The sequence below is a fragment of the Zalophus californianus genome, chromosome 3 (assembly GCF_009762305.2).
Source record: "Zalophus californianus isolate mZalCal1 chromosome 3, mZalCal1.pri.v2, whole genome shotgun sequence".
NCBI classification, from domain to species: domain Eukaryota; kingdom Metazoa; phylum Chordata; class Mammalia; order Carnivora; family Otariidae; genus Zalophus; species Zalophus californianus.
In genome coordinates, this window is record NC_045597.1 from 174,347,382 (window position 1) to 174,372,484 (window position 25,103).

Sequence of the window (25,103 nt, forward strand, 5' to 3'; positions counted from 1 at the left end):
GGCATGGTACACATCCTCCATCCAAGCCCCCAGAAGGAACCAACCCTACTGTCATCTTGATCTTGGACTTCGGGCCTGCAGAACTATGAGACTAGGAATTTCTGTTGATTACGCCCCTAGTGTAGTGGTACTTTGTTATGACTGCCTTCACAAACGAATACAGATTTATGACCTGGTTTACTGGATGAAGCTTCCTGGCCTAAGCTGGCGGTCTTCCTGGACTTGGAATTAGGACAATGAAAGATGGAGCCAGTGAGACTGAAAAATCATAGAAGCCCCAGAGCAGGCATGAGGACCACATGTGAACTAATGAGTGAGCAAAGAAGAGTGATCTTCTTTGAGACAGAAGACTGAAGCAGGTGGACCAATGAAGCAGAGATGCCCTGGGAGGGAGGTCGTCAGGCCCCTCGGAGACAGAGTGGGCAACTTTGGTGTCTGTTGGAGTTTAGTTCCCTTGAGGCCCAGGGACACTTTGTGCCCTGTAGATTTCTCTGGAGTCCATGGCCGCCTTTGATCAATAGTCCTATGTTGGGGCCAGCTGAAGTGGATTTCCACTGCTTACAACTCAAAGAGCATGGAAGACAACAGTCAGCATGGATCCATAATGTCAGAAATGTCAGCACTGGGTATTTCCAGATGATGGTTCTTATTTCATTCTGAAGGCTTATCATAGTTTCTGATTTTTCTATGAGGAACCCATATAATGTGTTTCATTTTTAAATTAACTAGATTAATTCATTTATTCATTCACTTAATATAGTTACTGAAAAGCTTCTAGACCCTAAGGATGCAATGAACAAACCCACAAAAATCCTTATCCTTATGGAGCTAAAGATAAGGAAGATGGAGAAGTAAAATATAAATGGTGATAAGGGTTATGGAAAAAATAACGCAGGGGAGAAGGAGGGCATTGCCAGATGAGGGAAAGACTTTTAATTTTAAATAGAGTGATCAGGGAAGGTTTCACTGAGAAGGTGAGTTTTTGAACCAAACCTTGAAAGAGGTGAGAGAAGAGGTCACGGCGTGTCTGCAAAGTGCCTGAGGCAGCCACCTGCCAGGAGGCTGCTCAGCACAGAGACCTCTTCAGACTGGCCTCCCACCTCCGCAACCCCAGGGAATGACCCAAGACAGACAAGGTGACAGCCTCAGTGTCTTCTGTGACCTGGCCTAAGAAGTCCCATTCCACACCCAGTATTTGCAATACAGTACTGGGGACACAGATCGGCCCTATTTAATAAGGGAGGAGACTCAAACAAGAATGTGAATACCAAGCAGCCCTTTTGGAGGCTGGCTACCACAGCTCTTCTCTTTAAATGATCATTTCAAACATATGCAAAGATAGACGATTTGCCAAGTTCAACCCAATACCCTTTACAGGGGTTATCTAAACATAACTAAATTGAAGAAGCTAGTAATTCTGCAAGTTGTAACTTCCGAGGGACCTAATCTACGGTAGTTGATCTTCAATCTGCTGATCTCCTCCTGATGGTCATTGTCCCCAGAATGAAAGAATCTTCAACAGACATCAACATTAGCTGACTTGAGCACAAAGAAGTGGAATTTGGGGGAAGGATATGACTTTTCACGAGGAGTCGCTTTTAATGTAATTCATCTCCCACACCCAAGACTCCCCATCTCTCAGTTCAAAATGCCAAGTTCCTGGGAAAGGGGATCTGATGGGCTTGAACTGGGTCAGGTGGGCCCCACCCTCACCTAGACCAATCACCTGTTGGGGTGGAGGGGTGGAGGCAAATGATACAAGGTCCACAACTGAGGGCTTAGCTTTGTGTTGTATGGAGGAAGTTCCCAGAGAAACGTGACACCCCAAGAAATTTCTATAAGGCTCATAGACATACTGTACACCAGTGGTCACTATTGAGATTTTAACCTGGGAATGGTTTGCTTTTTTGTATTATTGCATGCACATTTGTCTGTATTCTGACATGAAATTATTTCATTTTTCAATATTTCAATATTCAATTTCATATTTCATTATTCAATAATGAGTAATTATTTCATTATTATACTGAGCAAAATGAACAGCGATTCTTTCATATCATCCTAGTATCCAGTTCAAAATTTCTTGATTGTCTCAAGGTGTTCTTTTTACATTTAAAACGTCTCTGTCTTCGTTCCATTTTTTTTTACCTTTTATTTACCTTGATTCACATTTTGCATTTAATTAATTTGACTCACACTCTAATTTTTAGTCTAGCTCACTTGGAAGAGTGTGGCATGTTTGGGGCTGGCCCAGTGCTGGGTAGGGGTCTCACTCCTGGCACGGAGGGGACGGGTGTAGATAGGTGGGTGCAGCCTGAACTTTTGCAATCTGTGAGACAATCCTGCACATGCCGGACCCCATGCTCCACACCACTTCCCCATGTCCCACCAACACATTTATAGAGCTGGAAATTTATAATCATCTGATCTTCATTTTTTAAAAAGATTTTATTTATCTATTTGACAGAAAAAGAGTCAGCGAGAGAGGGAACACAAGCAGGGGGAGTGGGAGAGGGAGAAGCAGGCTTCCCGCGGAGCAGGGAGCCCGATGCGGGGCTCGATCCCAGGACCCTGGGACCATGACCTGAGCCGATTAACCCACTGAGCCACCCAGGTGCCCCTCATCTGAGCTTTTAAAATGTGATGTTTTACATGTGAACGGAAGGACTTTTTAAAATGGTTTTTCATATATGCTCGGTATACACTAAGAATGGGGCTGCTAGGCAAATTACAGAAGGATTGGACTTCCCTGTGCTCCGTGCTTTCCCAGGAGTTGTCCAGCGTTTTGCAAAGTCATATCACTGACGGCCATGCTGCTTGTGGCAACTGAGTCTCCAAACATGCCCACCTGCGTCAGCCTCCATTCATAGCTGTCCCACTGCGGTGATTTTACCTTTCGTGTCTGTTTCATCGTCTTCCGGGGCTGGCCTCTCTGTCAGTGTCTGTCAGCTCCTCGTTACGCCCAAACCAGACACAGAAGTGTCCAGCTTCATTCCCCTTAGGGTGACGTCCTGACATCCGGGTTTGGAAGGGGTCAGGACAAGAGGTGAGCATGCATTTCCCGAGCTCCCTGACGTCCCCTGAGGAGGGCAAGGAATGCCCCTGTGGGTCACACCAGAAGGAGCTTACGTGGGAAGAAACACTCTGTTGTCGCCCTCTTGCCCCCCCTGCCACCACCACAGCTGCCCCCCCATCATCACTGCCCACCTTCAGAACAAAACTCCTACCGCACTCGCTCTACAGTCAACTTACGCCTCCCTAGGCGCCTCCACCCTGCCGGTCATTGGGCCAGGCATCTCACGAGCATCGACACAGGCATTACTGTCCCCATTTTACGGGTGAGGAAACTGACCCGGTTTCCACAGTGCGGGAGAAGACCCCGAGAAATCCTCCAAGAACCCTCACCTGCTTTCAGGAAGGGCTGGGTGGTCCTTTCCAAATTCAGGCAGAGATGGGCCTTCTCTCTGTTCATTCCCGCTGTCTCTTCTTATGCCTGTGCAGGCTTGGAGGAAAAGAGGGGCTGGGAGGAGTTCTGGCCAGATGGCAGGGTAAAAAATGTCTGATTTAATAATCTGTTGCTCTCCTCTTAATTAAAAGGCTTTCCCCTAAATGACTTGCTGATCACCCGAGAGCATACAGAGCTTGGGTGAGGTCTGGGGGCCAGAGGAAATTTAGACCGAGGAGGACCTGGAGAAAGAGGTGCCAAATGGGCCGAAGAAACCCACCCTACACATGCGGGGGGGCCAGCTTCGGGGCCTCCCTGCCTCGTCAGGTCTCAAACATATTCCATCTAATCACAGAGCCGTGAGGAATGGATTCTTCTTTGGGGTCTGGACTGTCCTGGAAGCTGACTTAGCCATAGGGTTTTTGAATTTCTAGGGTCAAGAATTCTATCTAACACACACCTCGGCACTCAGGTTCCCCAAAGCCCTATCTGGCCTTGGGAGGTGGTGGGATGACCCACGGACCATATTGCGTACATAGTGTTACTTACGCCCTTGCTATCCAGGGGCAGCAGCAGGAGGAGTGTTGGGGGTGCCCATCGTTCCAGACACTGTCAAGATCTGCAGTTGCAATCAGATGACACTGTTTAATAAGCCCCCTATTTCATCTGTGCAATTATTCTGTACAAGTCCCAGTGACTAAAATCTGCTTTACAGCAATTATCATTCAGCAGCATGCTTTCAAAGCCTCATATGGAATTAGAACATGGTATTGATAAAGTGTTAGCTAAAGATTTAGACTTTGAGTTTGTTCATGAGGGATCGGATTAGTTAATATTGATACTAACTTCCCCGAACTTAAATTGTAGTGGAGAGACTGATATGTCAAATTAAATCAAAGCCCACTGGGCACCTGGGTGGCTCAGTTGGTTAAGCGACTGCCTTCGGCTCAGGTCATGATCCTGGAGTCCTGGGATCAAGTCCCGCATGGGGGGGGGGGGGTCCCTGCTCAGCGGGGAGTCTGCTTCTCCGACCCTCCCCCCTCTGACGCTCTCTCTCTCTCTCTCTCATTCTCTCTCTCAAATAAACAAATAAAATCTTTAAAAAAAAAAAAAAAGCCCACATAACACCCCCAACCAAGGGACTCCTGGCCCTCCCTTACTGCTTCAGATTTGTTCAAAGGACCCCCAAAGATTATGTCTGTCATTCCAGAAACTAGCCTGTCACACTGGGGCTCTTTTAAACATATTTCATTTAATTAACCACATTTTCCTCAGCATTTGTGATTTTGTCAGATTGGATCATCCTTGTAGCTAGCATCTTTTCCCCTTTATCTTTGGAGGTCAAACCCCTACTTATTCTTCGAAGGCCAGTTCAGATAGCACTGCACCTGCTTCGCCTTGTTGGTCCTGCCCTGGCTCTGTGGCCCCCAGATGCTCTGTATTTTAATTAGTAACAGTGGAATAATAACTTAGCTCCATTGATCATTTACTATGTTCCAGGCGATGGGCTACGGGCTTTACATTATCTCATTTAACAGGGACAGGAAGTCTCCAGGATAAGTACAGTGATTTCACAGAGGAGGAAATGGAACTACAAAGAAATTAACTCACTTCAAAGCAATGCAACAAGCAAATGCACACCCGGGTGTAGAGCCTGTTACCACTTATATAAAAGGAAGGAGGGATAAATATGTTTTTACTTAAATGTGCACAAAATATACTCAGAAAAATATGAAAGAAACTGCTGACATTGGTTGCTGGTTGGGAAGGGAATAGGGTGGTTAAGAGACAGGGATGGGGGCAGAGGCAGAGTCAAGTTTTGGAGGCACCGAAGTGCATACAATTTGGGGGGCAAGGGAAGATTTTAAAGAAAAAATAATGCAAGATCATGAATACAGAATTAGGTGCAGCCCTCAGAAGGGGCCTATGCTAACAAGGGTCCCTGAAGCCAAAGCTTCTATAGCTTCAGGTTAAATCTGCCTCCAGCCAGAAGAAAACATTCCCTGTATGGACTTTTGCATGTGTCTGGAGTTTGAATCCTGTGACTGTATTGCCTATCCAAAAAGTATATAGTTATTTTAATTAATATTTAAAAATGCCATCTCTCCAACTGACAGCGTGAAACGGGCCTTTTAAAAATTTTTCAAAAAGCAAATAACTGCTTCGTTTATTTCCAAGCAGAGAAGGATGTACTTGCAGCAAGCTGGAGGGGGCGCTGAGAAGGAGTTCTGGAGCTGTCTGTGGACTGCAAGCCAGGTAGCAGAAGACAGGGATTTACTTTAAGGGTTAGAAGTAGAAGCTTGTGCTGGAAGTCTAAAAGCCTTGAGTGTGTAACACACTTGCTGTACAAGTCGGGTTAAGGAGAGAGTCCCTGATCTTTCAGAAGCTGACAAGGGAAAAATAAAATAAAAACTAGAATAATATTGAACTGATGGCTGAGAGAGAACTGATTTCCCGAAAACCAGTGCTGGAGGACCAGCGTGAGTGGACTAGATGCTAATGCTCTTTCCCAAATGGATCTGATGGCCCCGTGGTTTTCTATTACTGCATCCAGGAGTAGGAGGTCCTTACCGTAAACTACCTAGAAAGCACTCATCTTCTTGACCACTCAATTAGGATAATTCACCTTCATGATGAATGGCACTGCTCCTTCTCTCTGATTTAGTCTGTGCGGGTCCCCATCGAGAGCAAATATAGATGGTTCTGTCTGCAGCAGAGAGCCAACCCTGCATCCTCACCACCCTGATGCCCAAACTTGCAGCACTGCACTTTCCATCCATGTGGAAGGAAAAGGGTAGCAAGCCCCTCAGGTCAACAGAACATAACATAGCTAGCAGTTCCTTCCATTTATCTTTCTCCTGTAGGCAGAACAAATCTGAACTCGCAGAGAATTTGGAGTGGATACACAGGAGAGTCTTCTGACTGTAAGAACTGAAATACTGGGATAAAGGAAGGCTTTCCCCCCAGTCCACAGGAACTCCATACTGTGGGTGGTTATTTAGATGCCTTCTTGTTTACTGTGGAGACAGGTTGCAGCCACCGAGGCCTCTCAAATTTTCCCCTGCTCTTGAACTTCCTCAACGGTCACATGACCTTTTATTTTGTGATGTTTTATTTGGGTCAGGAGTGGGTCTCCTTTCTTTTTCTATCGAAACAGAGGAGAATAGATATGACCATATAAGTAAAACAAACAAATGAGAGCGGGGGAAAGCTAGGGGAAAGGAGTATAAAGTGTTTTACTTACACTCTCTGAGAACTGAAAACCGGGAAGCAATTCAACACATACACCAAACTACTGAAAATAAGCTTTTCCTCCACGCTGTGGGCAGACTGGATACGCAGTGAGAGGAGCAGAAATAAAAAGAGAAGAATAAGAAGTAAATAAATATAACATAAAATGAAAAAGAAAGACATAGGAAGAGACAAACATACACCAGGAGAAGCAAGATATAAAAAGGGACCCAGACAGAGGGACTGGTGCCCAGAGGGACAGGTAACCATGACCGGGCTGACCAGCTTTCATGGACTCTTACTCGCCCCCTTGTGGCCATCAGGGATATTGCACCAAGCCAATGACAATCCAATCTTAAATTTCCACCTCCGTAGAAACAAATGGGGTGTCATCACAGGAGCATTTTCCCATGGGAATGGGAAATTGAGTAGAAACTGAGCAAAGTCTGGTGGCTATCCCCTCCTTGTAGGACCCATGGAGGAGCATAGTGAATGAGGAGTAGGAAGGAGCACATTTCAGCGGGTGCTTGCCTCAGTGTTACTTGTATCCTTGAAGAAGCTACTTAGCTCCTCTTTGCCCCCATTTTCCATGAATAATAATGAAAAAATGTAACTGTTCCAATTCCCACAAGGAAGCTGCAGAAAAAAACAACAGTCCCTAAGAGAGTTCCATGTATCACCCTGATTTTCTAAGCCAATTTCACGTCTGCCAGTGGGAGGTGAGCCATGGAGCCCTGAGTGTGGGTGAGTGTGTGCTAGCCTCAGACATTCAGGCTCCTCAAGGAGAGATGGTGCTGGAGTCTCCCTCCAGGCAGCTTTCCAAAATGAGCATCCAGCCAGGCCAGCCTCATCTCTCCCCTGGACCCCTGCCATGCCTTCCTCCAGGGCACGCTCCGCTTAGAGGCAGCAGCAATCTTCTCAAGACACACATCGGATCACACCATTGCAGCGTGAATCCTTCAGTGGCTTCCTACTGTTATCAGAACAAAATCAAAACTTCTCAGCCTGGCCTGCAGGACCCTGAAGTTATCTGTCCTGCTTGCTTCTCCAGCCGTCTACGCTCACACTGTCCTGCAGCCACACTGGCCTTCATTCTGCTCTGCAAACATACCCAGCTCTCTCTTGTCTGGGTGCAGTGGCACTGCCTTTGCCTCTGGTTCAGAGCCCTCCTTGCTCCAATATCTGCAGAGCTGTTCCTCTCCTCCTTCAGGTCTCAAGGTTAATGCCTGCCCCCCAACCCCCAGGAGGCCTTTTCGAACCACTTTGAAATGGTTCCCTCTTTAGTCTCTACTTACACCCTCTGTTTAGGTCCTTCAGGCCCTTATCATTTTATCTCTTTTCTTTCTTTCTTTCTTTTTCTTTCTTTTATTTTCTTTTCTCTTTCTCTCTCTCTCTTCTTTCTTCCTTCTTCTTTCTTTCTCTTTCTTTCTTTCTTTCTTTCTTTCTTTCTTTCTTTCTTTCTCTCTCTCTCTCTCTCTCTCTCTCTCTCTCCCTTCCTTCCTTCCTTCCTTCCTTCCTTTCTTCCTTCCTTCCTTCCTCCCTTCCTCCTTCCCTCCCTCCCTCCCTCCCCAAATAGACTGTAAACTTTATGGAGAAAGAGTGACATATTCTGGTTCTTATTTACTGTTGGCAACCCCAGTGCCTTTGCACTGTATGTGGCCCCTAGTATGTCCTTGAATTGTTGTTAAATTAATATATGAATGGATGGACAAAGTGGAATTTGGGATTTTGAAGGAACAGAAAAAGTGAAATTTTACAGGTCTAAGAAAACTGGATGAGGGTTTTGAGGGGGATGCTTTTGGCAAAGGATATACAAAGCCATCCTGGGCAGAAAATGTGCCAGATTTGAGAGAGAAGCTGGTGAAGTAATCACAGACACCAAGACCAGTTAGAGAAATTAAGATGCTTGGAGAATACTCACACCAAAATACGGAATGCACAGCCTAGAAATCATCCCGGAGTTTCTGTCTTTATCATAATTTAAAGTTTTGGGGGAGAGGAGAGCTAGGGAAAGGCAGACCCACGAGGGAGAAAAACTGAACTGTCAGACTCAGAGCAATTAAGTCCATCAGAACGTAACAACCGCTAAGGAAGGTGAATTTCTTGGCTTATAAACCTTCACATTGCTCCTCTGTGCTTTGGATATGTAAATGTCTTTGCCGACTGCCAGCACAGGAGGAGGGAACAGCCTCCTTATCCACCCAAAGTCTTGCATCTGCTCCAGAATCTTATCACAGCACTCTAGGTGTAATTAACTTGAGCGATGACATGCCCTTGAGGAGGCTGTCAAAAGCTCTCTCCCCCAAGAGCTGTCAAGCCCTCTCTGGGGGATCAGAAACAGAGGGAAGTGGGAAGCCCATCACCTATATCACTAGCATGTAAGCTCCAGGGAAAGGGACTTTAATCTGTTGTAGGTTCCCACACATACTATCAGGTAAGGGCAAGCATGCAACAGCTATGTAACTAGTGTCTAGAAAGAGCTCCACACTGGTACTGAGGTTCCCCTTTCTATCCTGGTCTCTGCCTGGTCTGTGACATCATGCAAGCTAACTTCTCTGGGTGCATTTTTACAACACACAAAGGCTGACCTGACCTCTATTTCCTCCCCTAGGAAACTCTATAGGCTCTGAAGTCCCTTCTAGCTTTAAAATTTGACATATCAATATATCTGTAAGTCATCTATGCATCAATGTATATTTGTTTGCAGCTCAGCGAAGCCTAACTGATAACACGAGTGGACTATTTTTATGGTTGTCAGATAAAATATAAGACACCCAGTTAAATCTGAATTTCAGATAAACAATAAATACTTTTTTAGTATAAGGAGTCCCATGCAATATTTGAGACAAATATTTAGGACCTTGGCTAAATCTGACAGTTTTAACTATTTGTCTTCTATCCTCCAGACTTTGTAAACTTTTGGAGACAGTAATAGATCTTACTCATCTTTGGAATCCCTTACAATTGTGTTTGCCAGATTTTTGGATTTCACAGATGAAACATGATTGGATTTTCTTTCAGGGGTAAACAGTTTTTTTATTTTGGTAAATAAAAGTATTTATAACCATCATCGCTTTACTAAAGAAAACCAGGTAAACATGAAAAACTCTGACACAAACTCTCAAATCATTTTATATAATTATGTACAATCATGTAATTATATTAATCATTAAAAAAAATTTTACCTTTACAAAATACTCATTACACTGTCCTTGTGTGTGCGTGTGCGTGTGCGCGTGTGCGCGTTTCTAAGGCAACCAGGCAACGCTTCCAAGCAGTGTGGCACTGCCCAGCTGCCCCGTGTTTGGGAGCTTCAGCGGTGTGGTGTTTGCTCAAAGGCCTGGCACAGCTTTTTGACTTTTTTGTTTTAGTTGCCCGGGAGGGTGAATTCAATTAGAGCTCAACTGCCTCATCTATCCTCTCTTCTCCCTCCATCCCTTGGCTCATGTGCTCTCCTCCAGGCTTTTAAAACCTTCTAAGGGGTGAATTTTCACTCTAAGTTGCCTCAAGAACCTCAGAAGTATAGGGAAAAACAAAAACAAAAACAAAAGCCTTGCCTATCTCAAGGCCTCAACAGATGATGCTGTTGGCAAAGCAGATGTGAATATTAAGTGGGACCTGATTATATTTCTTTCTGAAGACAATTTTTCTTTTTCTTTCTTTTTCTTTTTACTGAATTCTTATTTTAAGTTCCCCTTCCTAGAATTTTAGAAAGTTAGAGCTAGAAAGGTAATCGCAACTTCTAGTGCCAATGCCAGACCTACCGAATTGGGACTTTGAGGGGTAAGATCCATAAACTCTAGGATCCGAGTTCCATTGGTCCACATGCCCTCTTAGTAGGTATCAAAGGGCAATCTGTCGTTTTCCAGGAGAGGTGATGGAGCACCACAGAGTGAAGTCACTATTATATAAATAGGTGGCAGACACAGGTGAAGAGCACAGCACTCAACTTTCTTAGCAAATTAATGGACTCTGTTGGGGAACAGGAAGGGCAGGGAAAGGTGTTCATTAATTTCTGTTCATCTGTATAGTAGAAAGTTCATGCTGGGTGTAGAGAAATGAAAGACCAAGATTTACCTCGAGCAATAGCAACATCCATCTGGCATCTGTTCTGGGATTTCACGGTTCACTAAACAGTTCTCTTGTCTTGCTTTGATCCCCAGCACAACAAGATTTAGCAAGGTGGTGGTGTTTTCTACCTTAACTTTGCAGAGGAGAAAATGGAGACACAGTCACCGTGCTTACTTGGCCATAAAAGAGGTGGAGTGAGATTGGCCCACTTTCTAGTACTTAATGTCACTCAGGTGTGCTAAGACAGGCCAAAGTCTTTGTAGTTAAAAATTTACATGTTTCAGGGCACCTGGGTGGCTCAGTTGGTTGGGCATCTGTCTTTGGCTTGGGTCCTGATCTCAGGGTCCTGGGATCAAGCCCCACATCGGGCTCCCTGTTCGGAGGGGAGCCTGCTTCTCCCTCTCCCTCTGCAGCTCCCCCTGCTTGTGCTCTCTCTCTCTGTGAAATAAACAATTAAAATCTTAAAAAAAATTTACATGCTTCAAAAATGATTTTGTGTTTCAAAAGTCACACAAGTTCTATATAAGTATTATAAGAAAATCCAAATCATTCAGAAAAATATAGATTAAAAAGAAGAGTGAGTTTTGATGTTTCCTTTCCAGACCTTTTTCTATGAGGTTACACGCATTTATAGTTAAGCCTGCCTTCTTTCCTTCCCTCGTTCCTTCCTTTCCTTCCTTCCTTCCTTCCTTCCTTCCTTCCTTCCTTCCTTCCTTCCTTCCTTCCTTCCATCCATCCATCCATCCTTTTTAATGGCTCAATCTATACACATTGCTGTGCTTTGTTTTTCTCAACATTATGTCTTGGCCATTTTTCCAAATTCTTAAACAGAGATCTACCTTTGTTTTTAAGTGAACCATGTTTGAAAACTGAATAGCAACATTTGTGTACACTGATGATAAAGAAATATTATATCTAACACCAATATGTAATAACTGACTTGATGGTGTGAGGAAAGGGGTACTGATGCTCAGAAATGGGGTAAGCTGACTCTGATAATGTCAGTTTAGTAATTTTCCCTAAAGAGCAGGGACTTCAGAATCAGAATCACAAATAGCCTAACAAAGCCTTGAAAAAAGTTAGCAAAGAGCTGTCTTAGTTTTCCCATCTATAAAATGGGGATACGAATAACACATGTCCATAAAGTTATCGTGAGGATTAAAAAAGAAAATTTACATGAAATGGTCAGCACAACAACCAAGGAAGACAATGATGATGGGGCCAAACCTCCTGGTCCGGAAAGGTCAGGTCGGAGTTGGGACAGCGGGTGGGGCTTAAATTGCGAGGTAATCAATACCTAGAACTGATGCTCCAGGAGATATTTTTTATTAAGAGCTACGAAATCAATGTCTGGGTTGTCCCCTGGAGACCGTTGAGACCATGAGACTCCAGCTTTGGAAACCTCAACGTTCCGGGCTTTCGAGCTGTGGTGTTTGGCTAAACCTGTGTGGGAACAAAGACTACAATTCCCAGGCTGCATCACTCCAGCCCCGCCCCGCCCCGCCCCGCTCACGTTGTTGCGTATCGCCTAATTCTCGCCAGGCTCCCGGCCGGAACTACGAATCCCGGAAGACCTTGCAGCACTGGTCCGTCTCCCGGCTCATCACTCCCACTTTGTCAAGCGTATCTGTGGCCGCGTTGCCCTTTGGGAGGCGTAGTTCTGCGGTGACCAGGCCCCTCCCCTTCCAGGCCCAGGCGCGGCAGTAAGGCGGGCGAACTGACGGCGGTGGAATACTCGTTCCTGATCGCCCACCCGGAAGGGTAACCTGGCTGGGCAGGACTCTGGAGACGCTCTTGGGGTCGGGGTGGCCGCGAACGTGGCTCGAGTTCTACGCCTGTACGGGTGAGAAGGCGGACGAGACCAAATGCCAGCTTGAAAGAGGGAGTGGGCCAAGGGGACGGGTGAATCCAAGTGGAGATAATAGGGGTGGGAGTGGGGCGTGGCGTTTAGTGCCTGGCCGGCTGGAGGCGCCGGCGCGAATCCGGTGGAGCAGGGCTCCCGGCAAAGAGAGGCAGCGGGGAGTCTGGGTGGTGGGATGTCTTTAGGGTTTGGGGCTGATCAGTGAGACTTCATTCCCTGGCCTGTCCTCCCCTGGCTCGTGGAGGCGGCGGACCCGGCCGTGGGCCTGGAGAGTTTGGGGGCGTAGGGGAGCCCTGGTTGGAAAGTTAGGAGTGTGTTACCCAGGGAGCCTGAGGGCTTCAGCTCTGCTCCGGGAACAAAGCCTTTCCCAAATCCTTCCTAACTGGTGGTTGGAGGAGGTGAGAAGTCTCTGGGGATTACCATGGAAACCCTTATGTTTTGGAGCTCTGCCCAAAGGGAGTCTTCAGCAGCAAGGAAAGCTTTGAACCCTTTCCGTCTCAGCAGTGCTGCTGTAGTCATCCCCATTGTCATTGTTGTAAACATTACATGTCAGTGGGTTGGATGGAGGCTTAGTCTGAACCAAGCCAGAGAAATTGGGGTCCAGCTCCTTGGTTCTAGAATATTGTAAAAGATTGTATTGTTCATAGAGAAATGTCCTGAGTAAATTAATTGAAAAAAATCAGGATACAAAACAATGTATATAAAGATCCTTTTTTGTAATAAATACACGTATCTCCTAAATATGTGGCATGTAACTATGGATATGAGTAGAAAAAAAAAAAAAACTAAACTACATTAAACCACCAACAGTGCTTATTGATGGGTGGTGAGATTACAGATTAATTTTACTCTTTTATGTACATCTTTTTGTAGCATCTGAGTTTGTACAATGAGCATGCATTACTTTTTTTTTTTTTTTTTTGCTTATTTTTCCAAAAAGTCACAGTTGCTCCACGGTGGTGCATTTTGGAAGGCAGGCATTAGGGTTCACTGCTTTGTGGCTTGCACCTGGCCACCTGCAGTTTGGTTTGCCAGGAATGATAACAGGATTGAATTAAAGGGGTGAATTTAGCATGCAGTCTATGTGAAGCTAATGTTTCTTCCCTTCTTCCAGTTTGGCAGGAGTCTGTTAGCAAGTGTCACACCATGGTATGTGGCTGTTTTGATCTATGTCAGTTTAATCCGTTATTCTGGTTTGAAATGTCATCTTATTATCTGATAGATTGGGATGCACTGCATAACTTCCTTAGGATCTGCTAACTCACATTGGCTGGGGATGAGAGGGAGAATAATACTGCTGCTAACATACCTTTTTAGTTTTGGATTCCATCTCACCTTGCTCTTTGCTTTTTTGTCAGGGTCTTTGTTTTCGTATATGCTACCTACTATCCCTGTGTGTGTGTTTAATAATAAAAGAAACCTTTAACATATCCCTTGATTGTGCAAATTGTGCATTTCCTGGAGGAAAGCTTGTTAAAATCAAGGTAGGAGTATGAAAAATAAATATATTTAATGTTTATTTCAATATTTTTTCTTCCTCAGCTTCTGCCAAGTTTCTGATTAAAGATTGACATCCCTGCATAAGCATTTCCCTGTTAAAATGCCCTTGCGTCTTACAGAGGAGCAGAGGAAAAAAATTGAAGAGAACCGGCAAAAGGCTCTGGCCCGTAGAGCTGAGAAATTATTAGCAATACAGCATCAGAGCACAGGCTCTAGCTCCTCCATTATTGCCACCAACTCTTCCCAGTCCAAGCAGGGCCCTCCCCCAAACCTCCCCAGGGATCCTTCTAAGCCAGTGAACCATGATGTTGTTTTCATGCAACAGAATCTCAATAGTTCATCTAGTGATGACCAAAGACCTCATTCCCACAGTTTTCATCTAAGCACTCCAGAGCAGGCAAAGGGGATCTGGAAGAGGCAAGGAGATGTGCCCACAGCCTGCCGGGACCAGAGCCCATTAAGTCAAATGACTTTCACTGGCATCTCTCCTCTCTTGGCACAAAGTCCTCCAGAGGTCCCCAGCCAACAGCTGTTGGGTGGTACGTTAGGTCAGGGTCATCCTCAGGCTTCACACGAAATCAGATCCACACCCTTCGCTAACAGAACTCATGAGCCTTTGGCCAAAGCCAAGAGTCTCCAGAAGGCACCAGCTTCTTTCTTTGGACAGCCACCCAGGGATCCTGGAGTAGGGGCCAAGGCAGTGAGGCCCTCCACCTTGGGGCAGGACATTTCTGACACAAACTGTGGCTCAGGGAGCGTGGCACCTGGGACAGAAGGAAGATGCCCACAGAAATTGGGGGCCTCACTCCACAAAGCAGGAAGCTCCCAGAAGGGAACGTGCATAAGGAGTGGGGATCGTTTCCAGGTGAAGATCGGGTACAATGCAGAGCTCATTGCGGTTTTTAAGCATCTACCCAGCAGAAGTTACGGTAATGAGGCTTCGGTCTTGTTCTTCACGTGTTTTGTTTTGGTTTTTTTTTCTATTGTTAAAGTCTCTTTTAATCTAACAGTTTCTCATAAATATGGAGAGAGTGCATTGGCACATTCTGTCCGTCCAGTTGTTGAAATTTTCTGTTTTAGCTCATGTTTCCTTTTGTAATAGACGTTCCTTCCAACAGCGGCCAAACTTGGGGGCTGCCACGGGGCCAAATGGAGAATGGATGAATATTTACTGAGAGGCCAGTTCCCCTGCAGGGTGCTTTGTTTGTGTTGTAACACTAAAGCGTAACAACAGTTTTTTGAGCTAAGTAAATGTTATTTCCATTTTAAAGGCAATAGGACTGGCTCAGTAAGGTGAAGTAAGACACTCTTGTTGGTTCCTCTTGAAGGGCAGAGCCAGGATGTGCTAGCTCAGCATCAGCCCAGAGGGCCTGCTCCTTATTCTGTTTGCCTGACTGGTCCCATCTCTGTCCTCAGGCCTCTTAGGCGAGGCCATAACGTTCCAGGGCCTGATGAGTTCCACCATATGGAGTAAAAGCACTCTCCTCATTTGTATTTGCTGTTTGTCCCCCACAGGGATTTTGTACATCCATAGGGGCTCTCAGTCAACTGTTTTTCGAACTGAGCACTCATTCATTCATTAAACAAGCTTTTACTGAATGACTCAGTACGACTCAGAACGATAGTCATCACTCTTGTTATGGCAAAGCAAGTACTTCTGTTTCATTTCAGATCCTGCCACCAAGACGTGGAACTTCAGCATGACCGACTACAGTGCCCTAAGTAAGTAGGCATGGCATTGCCCTGCATGCAGGGAAGTCCTGGTATTGAGAAGCTCCTAGAGCAGCAGATGGGGTCTAGCTTATGGTTTAGATGGCATTTAGGGCGCTACCCCAGTGTCCTTCTCCCTTCTCACTCATGGCCAGCCTATTGAGGCAACTCCTTGGATGAAGGTCACTATATTAACAAAAGCTAGCACTTACTGGATCTGCTCTGCCGGGTTGTTCTAAGCCCCTTTATACAGGCATACCTCGGAAATATTGCGGGTTTAGTTCCAGACCCCGGCAACAAAGCAGATAGCACAATAAAGTGACTCGGATGATTTTTTTGGTTACCCAGTGCATATAAAAGTTATGTTTACAACTATGTTGGAGTCTTTTAAGTGTGCAATAGCATTATGCCTGAAAAAAGAATGTACAGGCCTTAATTTAGAAATACTTGATTGCTGAAACATTACAACCATCACCTGAGCTTTTGGCAAGTTGTAATCACTGATCACAGATCACCAAAACAAACGTAATAATAATGAAAGAGTTTGAAATATCGCAAGAATTAACAAAATGTGACACAGAGACAAGAAGTGAGCAAGTGCTTTTAGGCAAATGGCACCAATAGACTTGGTCCATGCAGGGTTGCCACAGACCTTCACCTTGTAAAAACAACTCCATATCTGCGAAGTGCAGTACAGTGAAGAGCAGTAAAATGAGGTATGCCTACAGACGCTAACTCTTCTACTTCTCACAACAACCGTTTTTACAGATGGGAAAACTGAGGCCCAGGGAGGATAAGTAACTAAAATTGGGTCGCACAGCCAATGAGTTGTACGCCTGGGATTCAGACTCAGACAGCCTGACTTCAGAGCCCATGTTCCCACGGGGCAGCTGGCTCCAGCCATGACAGGCAGCCGGGCTGCCCTGACAGGAACGGCTCAGCCGACAGCCCTGTCCTTACAGCTCTCCATGTGTTCAGTTCCCTTGAGGGTGCAGGGAAAAGGCGTTGCCCCATCAGGCTCCAGTGGACCCCATTAACCCAGTGTGGTCTGTTGTCAGAGCCCTCGAGGGCACCCCTCTGTCTTCTCAGATTTTGTTGACTCTTATATGAAGGTTTTCGTCACCTCTTGGTGCCCGGAGCCTCTACCTCTGCCAGCACATCAACCCTGGATGTTCTGGCCTTCCATTTTCCTCCTCTCTTCCCGAGGCCATTTCGAATGCTCTCTCTTTCCCCACCCAGTTCAAAAAGGGGAAAGGCGGCGGGCACTTGGGTGGCTCAGTTGGTTGAGCGACTGCCTTCGGCTCAGGTCATGATCCTGGAGTCCCGGGATCGAGTCCCGTATCGGGCTCCCTGCTCAGCGGGGAGTCTGCTTCTCCCTCTGACCCTCCTCCCTCTCATGCTCTCTGTCTCTCATTATCTCTCTCTCAAATAAATAAATAAAAAATCTTTAAAATAAAGGGGGAAAGGCGAAGATGCATGACGAGGAGGTCACTTTGCAGGTGTGGGGCCTGGGGTAGAATTCTCCGGAGTCACCAGCACAGTTTTGGGGGAGGGGGATGGGACAGCCCACTGCACAATCTTCCGTGTCTTTCCTTGGCGTCCACCTCTTTAAATGTATGGCATTGGGTGGTTCTTTGGTAGTTGCTGGTGACCTTTTGTGGGGGCTGGCGGGAGGGGGGGCGGCACTCACTTTTACTATTATTTTAATCTCTGTGTTAGGTGTTGGGAGGGGGAGAGCCCATACTCTGGATTAAGACTGCAGATTTCAACACCTGGGTTTCTCATATTTGCTCATTTTAAACTAGTGATTTCCACGACCATAGTTTTGTTTGTATTACCGTTTTCTTCCTCCCGCGCTCATAATGCATGGTGACTTGGGTAACTTCTGCTTTTGCAGAATGATTTTGGTTTTCTGTGTGGTATGGTTGCTTTTGGTAATGCCCCACATCTTTTTTAAAAACTGGTTATTGGGCACAAAATTCTCTATATAACTTTTGGATGAATTTTACTGATTATGAATTTTTTAAAGATTTTTTTTTTTTTAATTTATTTGACAGAGAGAGTGAGAGACACAGCGAGAGAGGGAACACAAGCGGGGGGAGTGGGAGAGGGAGAAGCAGGCTTCCCTCCGGGCAGGGAGCCCGATGCGGGGCTCGATCCCAGGACCCTGGGATCGTGACCTGAGCCGACGGCAGCCGCTTAACCGACTGAGCCACCCAGGTGCCCCCTGATTATGAATTATTTAGCTCATCTTTGGCCTTACCAGCATTTCATACACTTGACTTGCTGTTTACTGCGATGTCCCTTGAACACTTGTTCTTTTCCCCTCTGTGGCAGTACAGTTGACACACAGTGTTACATTTGTTGCAGGTGTACCACGTGGGGATGGGACGACACAATGTTAGGTTGTGCTCTTAATTTTCAGATAGTTTTTATGATGTGCCTTCCTAGTAGGTTACCCTTTTCATCAATGTAACGTGTAAAGACTGTCAGTCTGTCATTTTGCTTTAGGCATACCTGTGGATTTTGCCGTTTTAACCCTCCCACGCATACATTGTAGAACATTAGTTAACCACTGTTGGCATTTGGTTTTGCTCCTTCCAGCCTTTTTTCTGTGCATTAAAATACACACATTTTATCTACATAATATAATTTTTATCTTGCTTTTTTTACTTAGTGTTCCAGCAGAAGTATTTTTATTTTAATGGTGAATGTTAGCCACTAATTCTGAGCAATGACAATACAGGTATCCCTTATTGTACACTTTGAGCCCTAAGAAAATGATTTCATACTGTCGAACTTAATATTGGTTTTTGTATTTTTGTCTTTTCCAAAACTTCTCCCTAAAAAAAAAAATTAATGGCTGTATAACATTCCATGGTATAATTGTGTCATAAATGGCTTAAATCATCTCCTTTTTGTTTCACTTGTCTGCTCCCAGTTTGCCCAGGATTAAAGCTGTAGGAATACCTTTCTCCATAACTCTGTATTTTCGATTGTTAGTTTGGGCAGATTTCCTGGAAGTGGTATCATGATCACTGTTTAGGACTCTTGTTCTAGATTGCCAAATTGTTCTTCAAAAGGTTTATTCCCAGCTAGCAATGCAGACACCTGGTTGGTTTTTTTTTTTTTAATCTTACAAATTTGATGAGTAAAAATGGCTTTTAATTTCTCTGATTACTTGTGAAGTTGAACATTTTTCCAGAAGTTTGTTACATTCTGCCCCGCCCCCCAAGTTCATGATATCTCTGTCTTCTTACATTTTATGGTCTTAGTATTTTCTCAAGTGCCAGCTCTACTCCGATTTCTTGCAAAAATCTTTATTTGGTAGTTTTGCCTTTCAATTCCGTTTGGTTTTTTTTTTTTTTTGACAGTTTATAGTTTTATGTAGTCAAATCTGTTAATCTCTACAGTGCATCCATAACAGATAAAATCAGGCTCAAAACTGCATTTGTGGGCTGACGGTTCTGTCTCTTTCCCTGGCTCTCCAAGTAGGAGCAGCGGGGGCCTGGGGATCAGGTTAGGGGGGCGATTCCTGGGCTGTTGGCTTCAGTGGCTGACACAGCAGCAGCAATTATCCATTAAGTTCGCGCATCTTGGTGAGATCCCTCCTTCCCCTGTTCATTTCTGAGTTGCAGGTTTTGTAGCTTGAATGCTTAAGGAGCAGAAGTTACATTCAGTGAAGACCGGACTTCCCCATGCCCCAGTGAAAGCACACTTGCAAGCCGTCTGATCGAACCATGCTTCTTTCCTCCCTGTGTGGAAGTCAGCCACCTTACCACATCTCTCCTTTTCTTCCATAGTGAAAGCAGCCCAGAGCCTCCCCACGGTAACCCTGCAGCCTTTGGAAGGGGCGGAGGACAGCAGGGAGTCACCCTCCACTGCTGGCGTGGCCCAGACCTGCCTGCCTGCAGCTCCCTCCCTGGCCTTTGTCAAAGGGCAATGTGTGCTCATCTCCCGGGTCCGCTTCGAGGCAGACATTGGCTACTCCGAAGACCTGATTGCACTGTTCAAGCAGATGGAGTCCAGAAATTATGGCAAGTAATTGGCTCTTGCCTGATTCCTGGGATGCAGAGTGGTCTGTGATCTCCGAGCAGGGTTATTTTCCTCTCCGTTTGAATGTTCAGAAATGACTTGTGTCCTTAGGAGAGCTTGAAACACAGACATACGCCGTAAAAGTAAATGCCCTTGGGTAGACTGAGTCCGTGGTTGTCAGACAGGAGCACACATCCAAACTGCCTGGAGGACTTGTTAAAGCAGATTGCCAAGCCCCACTTCCAGAGCTATCCCTGATGCCTGGTGCCCACCCAGAGATGCTGATTTAATTCGTTGTAGGTGGCCAGAATTGGAAACCACTGGCCCAAGCAGAGCAGTTCTGCTTTACTTTTTGTGAGGCTCTTCAGAATCAGGCGCAGAAGTTGTATTAGAATTTGGAACTGCTGGGTTTCATTCTCAGCCTGGGCCATGTTGCTTTACAAAACCACGTGGCTTTTATGGATCCCTTTTCTTCTACCCTTGAAATGGTTTTAGTCTTTTCCTTAGGTAAGTAGGAAGCAGACCCGTAGCACCTCATGTTTCTGAAACCTTGTGCTCGGGCGATGTCATGGAGGTAGCCTCTCCAGAAATACTTGCTCCGTGAGCTTTCCTCGGGGTTTGGGGCTCCTTCAGGAGGAGGGTGATGCCGGCTATTACATTTGTATTCCTTGGATAGAGTTTTAACTCACAAGGGCAGCCTGCTGATAGGACTTAAGGGAGACTGGCCGGGCCTGGCCTGAGTCATGAGATGGGCCAGATGCATGAGAGCCAGCGTTCTTGGCCTCCTCTGCTCCCTTGGATTTTCAGCTTCAGTTGTGGGGTCACCCTTACAGGCCAGTGCACATGGCCTGTGTGCATTCCGCCAAGTGGGAGAATACCCCACCCCTGACGTGATCTGTCAGATTATACCTGGGCTCCTTTGCTTTTCCCCGGACACCGACTCACTGTGTTTATGCTGCTCATTCCCTCAACACCTGGCTTTCTCAGTGATGATGCAGAGAAGACTTAACGTCTGCTGTCCAGAAGGCATTTATCTAGCAGAAGCTGTCGTGATTTTCTCAGAAGTAGATCGATAGGGAAACTCTAAGAACTTAGCTGGTGTTGGGTACTGAGATGCTCGCCCTTCTTCGTCGGTATTGTATGTGGTGTGGGCTGCACCGTACTAATCAGCAGATGGTGTCATACTACTAACAACAATAATAATTTATAATTGCCAGCTTGCTTTTGAGCGCTCATTGTTTGCCAGACGCATGTTCATAAGCATTTTATTTTTTATTTATTTATTTGGGGGAGGACGAGGTGAGGGAGAGAGAGAATCTTAACTGACTGAGCCACCCAGGTGCCCCACTGTAAACATTTTGCGGCAGGGGCTGCAGTGTCCTAATTTTTCAGGTGTGGGCACTGAGGCACAGAGAAGTTACATAATTTGCCCAAGGTCACATAGGAAGTGCCAGAACCGGGATTTGAACGTAGGCTGTTTGACCACTGACCACATGCAGCTTGTTTCCCGTGTATGAAAGAGAGCTAATAACAGTGCCCGGCTCTTAGGAGTCGTGAGGAGCAGAGGAATGGCGCATGTGAGTCTCTTGGCACCATGCCTGGCTTCAAGTAAGTACTGATTAAATGTGAGCTACTATTGTTACCGCTGTCTTGGAAATGGAGGGCATTTCTGACCTTGCGGGGCATCCCTGGTCACGGATGCCCGTAGGTCCCCGTAGGACCCTTCGTCACCCCCTTAACGGCGTAGTATCATTGCTGTGTCTGCTTGTCCTTTCTCCCTGAATTCTGGGACAGCCTCGAGGGCAGGTACCCTCCGTTTCTGTATCCCCAGTGCCAGGCCCAGGCCTAGCCACAGTGTCCTAGCTTACTGGAGATTTCTGGAACCAGGGAATGAATGAGTAATGTAGTGACCCAGCAGGAGGGCGCAGGGTGTCACGCTTGCTTGTTTGTTTCTTGTCATTGCAGATGTCAAGACCAGGAAGTGGAACTTTCTCTTGGAAGAACACAGTAAACTAAGTGAGATGCCTACCTTGCTTGTTTTATATCATGCTAGTGTTAAGCTTTCATTGTCTGTCTTAAATTTAACATATTTTAAAGGAAGACGACTTCCCCACCGCCCCCGACTCCCCGCGTGTGGTAATTTTACGTGCTCGTGCACAGGACAAGTGAGGGCGAAGATGTTCCCAGGCAGCTGAGATGGTGGCTTTCCAGCCACCCAGCAGACGCAGGACGTCTTCCATCAGAGTATGGCGGTGCTTGTCAAATTCCTAAGGCCTGTGAGAGAAGTGTTAGATGGGGACTTTGGGCATCGGACGTGAACTAGGTCAGCTTAGCATAGATGGGAGCCACTGTAGATTCCCTCTAGGAACAGGCTCTCGGTTTACTTCTAGAACCAGATGATCAGTGAGAGTCAGAGGGTCTGAGTGGTTATGGGCTTCGTAATAGGCCTGGATGCACACTCATTTAATAAGCACTTTGGAGACTGACCAAGGGAAGGGATGTGTGTACGGGTGTAAGAATAGGAAGGAGAAGCCTGTTTGGGCTCACCATTCGTCTCTGTGCTCTGCATGGACAGGGCAGTAAATTCTAGTGTGCCTGAGAAAGGGGGACGTGGGCATGGCTCAGCCTGCCCTGGTACACCCGTCTGTCACCCATCTACCGAGCTGTCACACACCCGCAGTGGGTCTGCAGCTGGTACAACTTAGGTTCCTCCAGCTTGGCCCTCTGAGGATGCATTGGGCCTCGAAGCCAGTCTGGTCCCAGTCAGGCCAGGAGAGACAAGCTCCAGCCGAGGAGCTCCGAGTCGTTGCCCATCTTGCCGAGCAGGCCAGGGCTGTCAGCAAGAGGGAAGAGCTGGGTTTCTTCCCTCAGTCTCCTCCTTGTGTGACTTAGGAGGTGACATCGGGCAGGGGCTATCTAACATTTGGGTCCCCCGGTCCTTTCAGTGAAAGAAGGGGTCTTCAATCCGTATCTGCCCTACTGCCAGAAATTCAGTATAAGGGAAGTGCCTTTGATTCCTTGCAGAGAGACTTGCTGCAAACTCAACGTTAGGTTTGAATGTGATGAGGTCCTTATTTAGTATCAGCAAATGCCTGACGAGCCGAGACCCCGTGGTCACTGCTGTTGGGAACTTGTGATTCACAGCGAACTATTTGGCGAGAGCTGAATTATTGATGAGCAGTGGGAGTGTTTCCTTCTCGCCCCCTTGTTTTTCAACCACAGAAAGATACATAAAAATGTTAGCCATAAAGACTGACTTTTGTGGACCAACGTGTGAAAGCAGGATCTGGACAGAGTTAGCAGAGGAATGTAACAAAAAACCATGACTTGCGACTCATGTGACATTATATAATGGGTTCAAATCTTGTGTAGGCCATAGACTTTGAGATGTCTGAGGAAAACGACGGATTCTTCACCCAGAAAAAATGCACAGTAATGGCCACATGTAAAATTTTGCATTTGATATTAAGAACTCCATGGATCTGGAGTTAAGAATTCTAGAGTTAGGGATCAGATTGCTGTTTTAAGTGCTGGCTTGTCAATACATTGTCTTTATGGAGGAGAAGACGGAGTCTCCCCACTTCGTAGATAGTGAAAAGCTTGAACCCAGAGAAAGGAACCCGTTGTTTTCCCTTCCTGGAGCATTACAGGGTCACAATAAAGACCGTGATGGAGATCAGGCCACACAGGTGATCTTGACTTTGTAACGTGACCCATTTGGAAACGTAGAAGCCAGACTCATGAACAAGAAGCTGAGGAGACGAGGCTCTGCCCAGTGACCCAGCTTAGTCCTGATTCCACTGTTGACCGACTGTAAGCCCAGCGACCCTGCACCTCTCCCCACACCCCAGGTCTTGTTCCTCATGGGCGAAGCTAGCTTACTGACCCTGAGCTAGTGAACGTGTGCATACGAGACTCATTAAGAAATGACAATAAGACCACCCGAGTATATGAATGCTCACTGATGACGTGGTGACGATTATTTGCTCCAAAGAAGAGGGATCTGAGAGCTTCCCTCTCCCTCTTTTCTCAGTGACTTGAGGCCTTTTGCCCACAGTGAAATTGGCAAAAGGCCTTTTGTTTTCCCCGGGATGTCACAGTCCAGAAGGGTTCTGCATCCCCCTCACTGATCTTGTCTTGTCAGCTGCTATTTGAAAACATTAACATCTCTCTGCTGTGTGGCTCGCTAGCATTCTGCCAAAGAGCTATTTTACAGAAATGATTTCTAGATGACTCATGAAGCCAGACAGCACACTCCTGTCATCTTCCAGCCCCTGGAAAAGACATCTGCAAACTGGGGGGCTTTCTCAGAAACACAGCCACTTGGCTGAACTAGCAGCACAGGATTATGGAGGCAGTAGTTTGGTGGGGGACAGGGTGGAGGTTGCTTTTTCTTCTTGAACGGCTGGAGGAACATAATGCTTAGAAAGCACCACATTTCACACCAGCCGGATCATCGGGCCTTTTCTTAGCTTCCATCAGGTATTCGAGTGCTAGCGATCACCAGGATTAAAATGAAAATGGTTTCTGAAAGCACATGGGGTGCTCAGTCTCCTGAAGTGTGCAGAAATCATGTTCAGATTTAATTTGGAGGCATAAAATGTATTTCTCCATCAATATGGGAAGTCTCTTTTATATTATAGCTGCCAACCTTACCTAATTTCTTACTGTGGTGATTCTGTTCACACAAGGCATTTCCAGAAATAACTGGTATATACATTTAGCGAAAAATGGAAATGGATTTAAATATATTGAGAACACAAAGCGACTTAAGGTAGCAGTAGATGGCTCAGCCCTCCATATTCAGATCAGTATTTGCAATGGTAGCCAATTGATGGTGTGGCAATGAACTTGGAATGCCTTGTGAGGATATTAGGAAAACATACAACTGTATGGAATACAGATCCAATAACCTTAGAATTTCAAATAATATTGGGGAGAAATGAAATATACCCAGTTTTTTATTTGGGTCCTTCTACCAGGTTCCTGTAAACAGCCCCTTGGAAGGTTACAGTGACACCTGGGGTGTCCATGCAAGGTAAGGGATAAAGAGCAGTCGAAGATCTGCAAACAGTAGTACTCTTCAGTTAGGTTTTTCAAAGGACATCTCAAAAGCTACAACGCATAGGACAGTGGGCTGTGATTAATAGGTAGATGATAATTCTCCCACCAGGGATGTCTAGGCCTATCATCTTTAATTTTTAACTTGTCTTTCTCCTACCCCCAGAATTATCTGTTTTATTTGTATCT

General features: G+C 45.9%; 1 protein-coding gene and 1 long non-coding RNA gene across 6 annotated transcripts in view; one reads left to right on the plus strand and one right to left on the minus strand.

Annotated features, from left to right (window-relative positions):
• Positions 1 to 2,632: 2,632 nt before the first annotated feature.
• LOC113919736 lies at positions 2,633 to 12,459 on the minus strand. Of its 3 annotated transcripts, none has more exons than XR_003519100.2 (9): positions 12,322 to 12,459; positions 12,045 to 12,190; positions 10,754 to 10,880; positions 10,441 to 10,648; positions 6,690 to 6,775; positions 6,017 to 6,590; positions 3,995 to 4,064; positions 3,406 to 3,502; positions 2,633 to 3,080 (listed from the first exon to the last, which is right to left on the minus strand). It is a non-coding gene; the product is annotated as an uncharacterized LOC113919736 (long non-coding RNA). The 3 variants fall into 3 exon arrangements; XR_003519099.2 differs by having other exon boundaries at positions 12,045 to 12,207; positions 12,261 to 12,397; XR_003519101.2 differs by lacking the exon at positions 12,045 to 12,190 and having other exon boundaries at positions 12,261 to 12,396.
• Positions 12,323 to 25,103, plus strand: part of SMARCAL1 (SWI/SNF related, matrix associated, actin dependent regulator of chromatin, subfamily a like 1) — a 57,074-nt gene continuing 44,293 nt past the window's right edge. The window contains exons 1-6 of one of the 3 annotated variants that reach the window (XM_027589365.2): positions 12,324 to 12,590; positions 13,723 to 13,757; positions 14,151 to 15,037; positions 15,780 to 15,830; positions 19,622 to 19,855; positions 21,819 to 21,869. In XM_027589365.2, coding sequence (XP_027445166.2) covers positions 14,209 to 15,037; positions 15,780 to 15,830; positions 19,622 to 19,855; positions 21,819 to 21,869 — 1,165 coding nt within the window. In that variant the 5' untranslated portion in view covers positions 12,324 to 12,590; positions 13,723 to 13,757; positions 14,151 to 14,208. Of the gene's footprint in view, positions 12,591 to 12,705; positions 13,007 to 13,722; positions 13,758 to 14,150; positions 15,038 to 15,779; positions 15,831 to 19,621; positions 19,856 to 21,818; positions 21,870 to 25,103 lie in introns of those variants that run through there. The other 2 variants (XM_027589366.2, XM_027589368.2) reach the window with 2 other exon arrangements.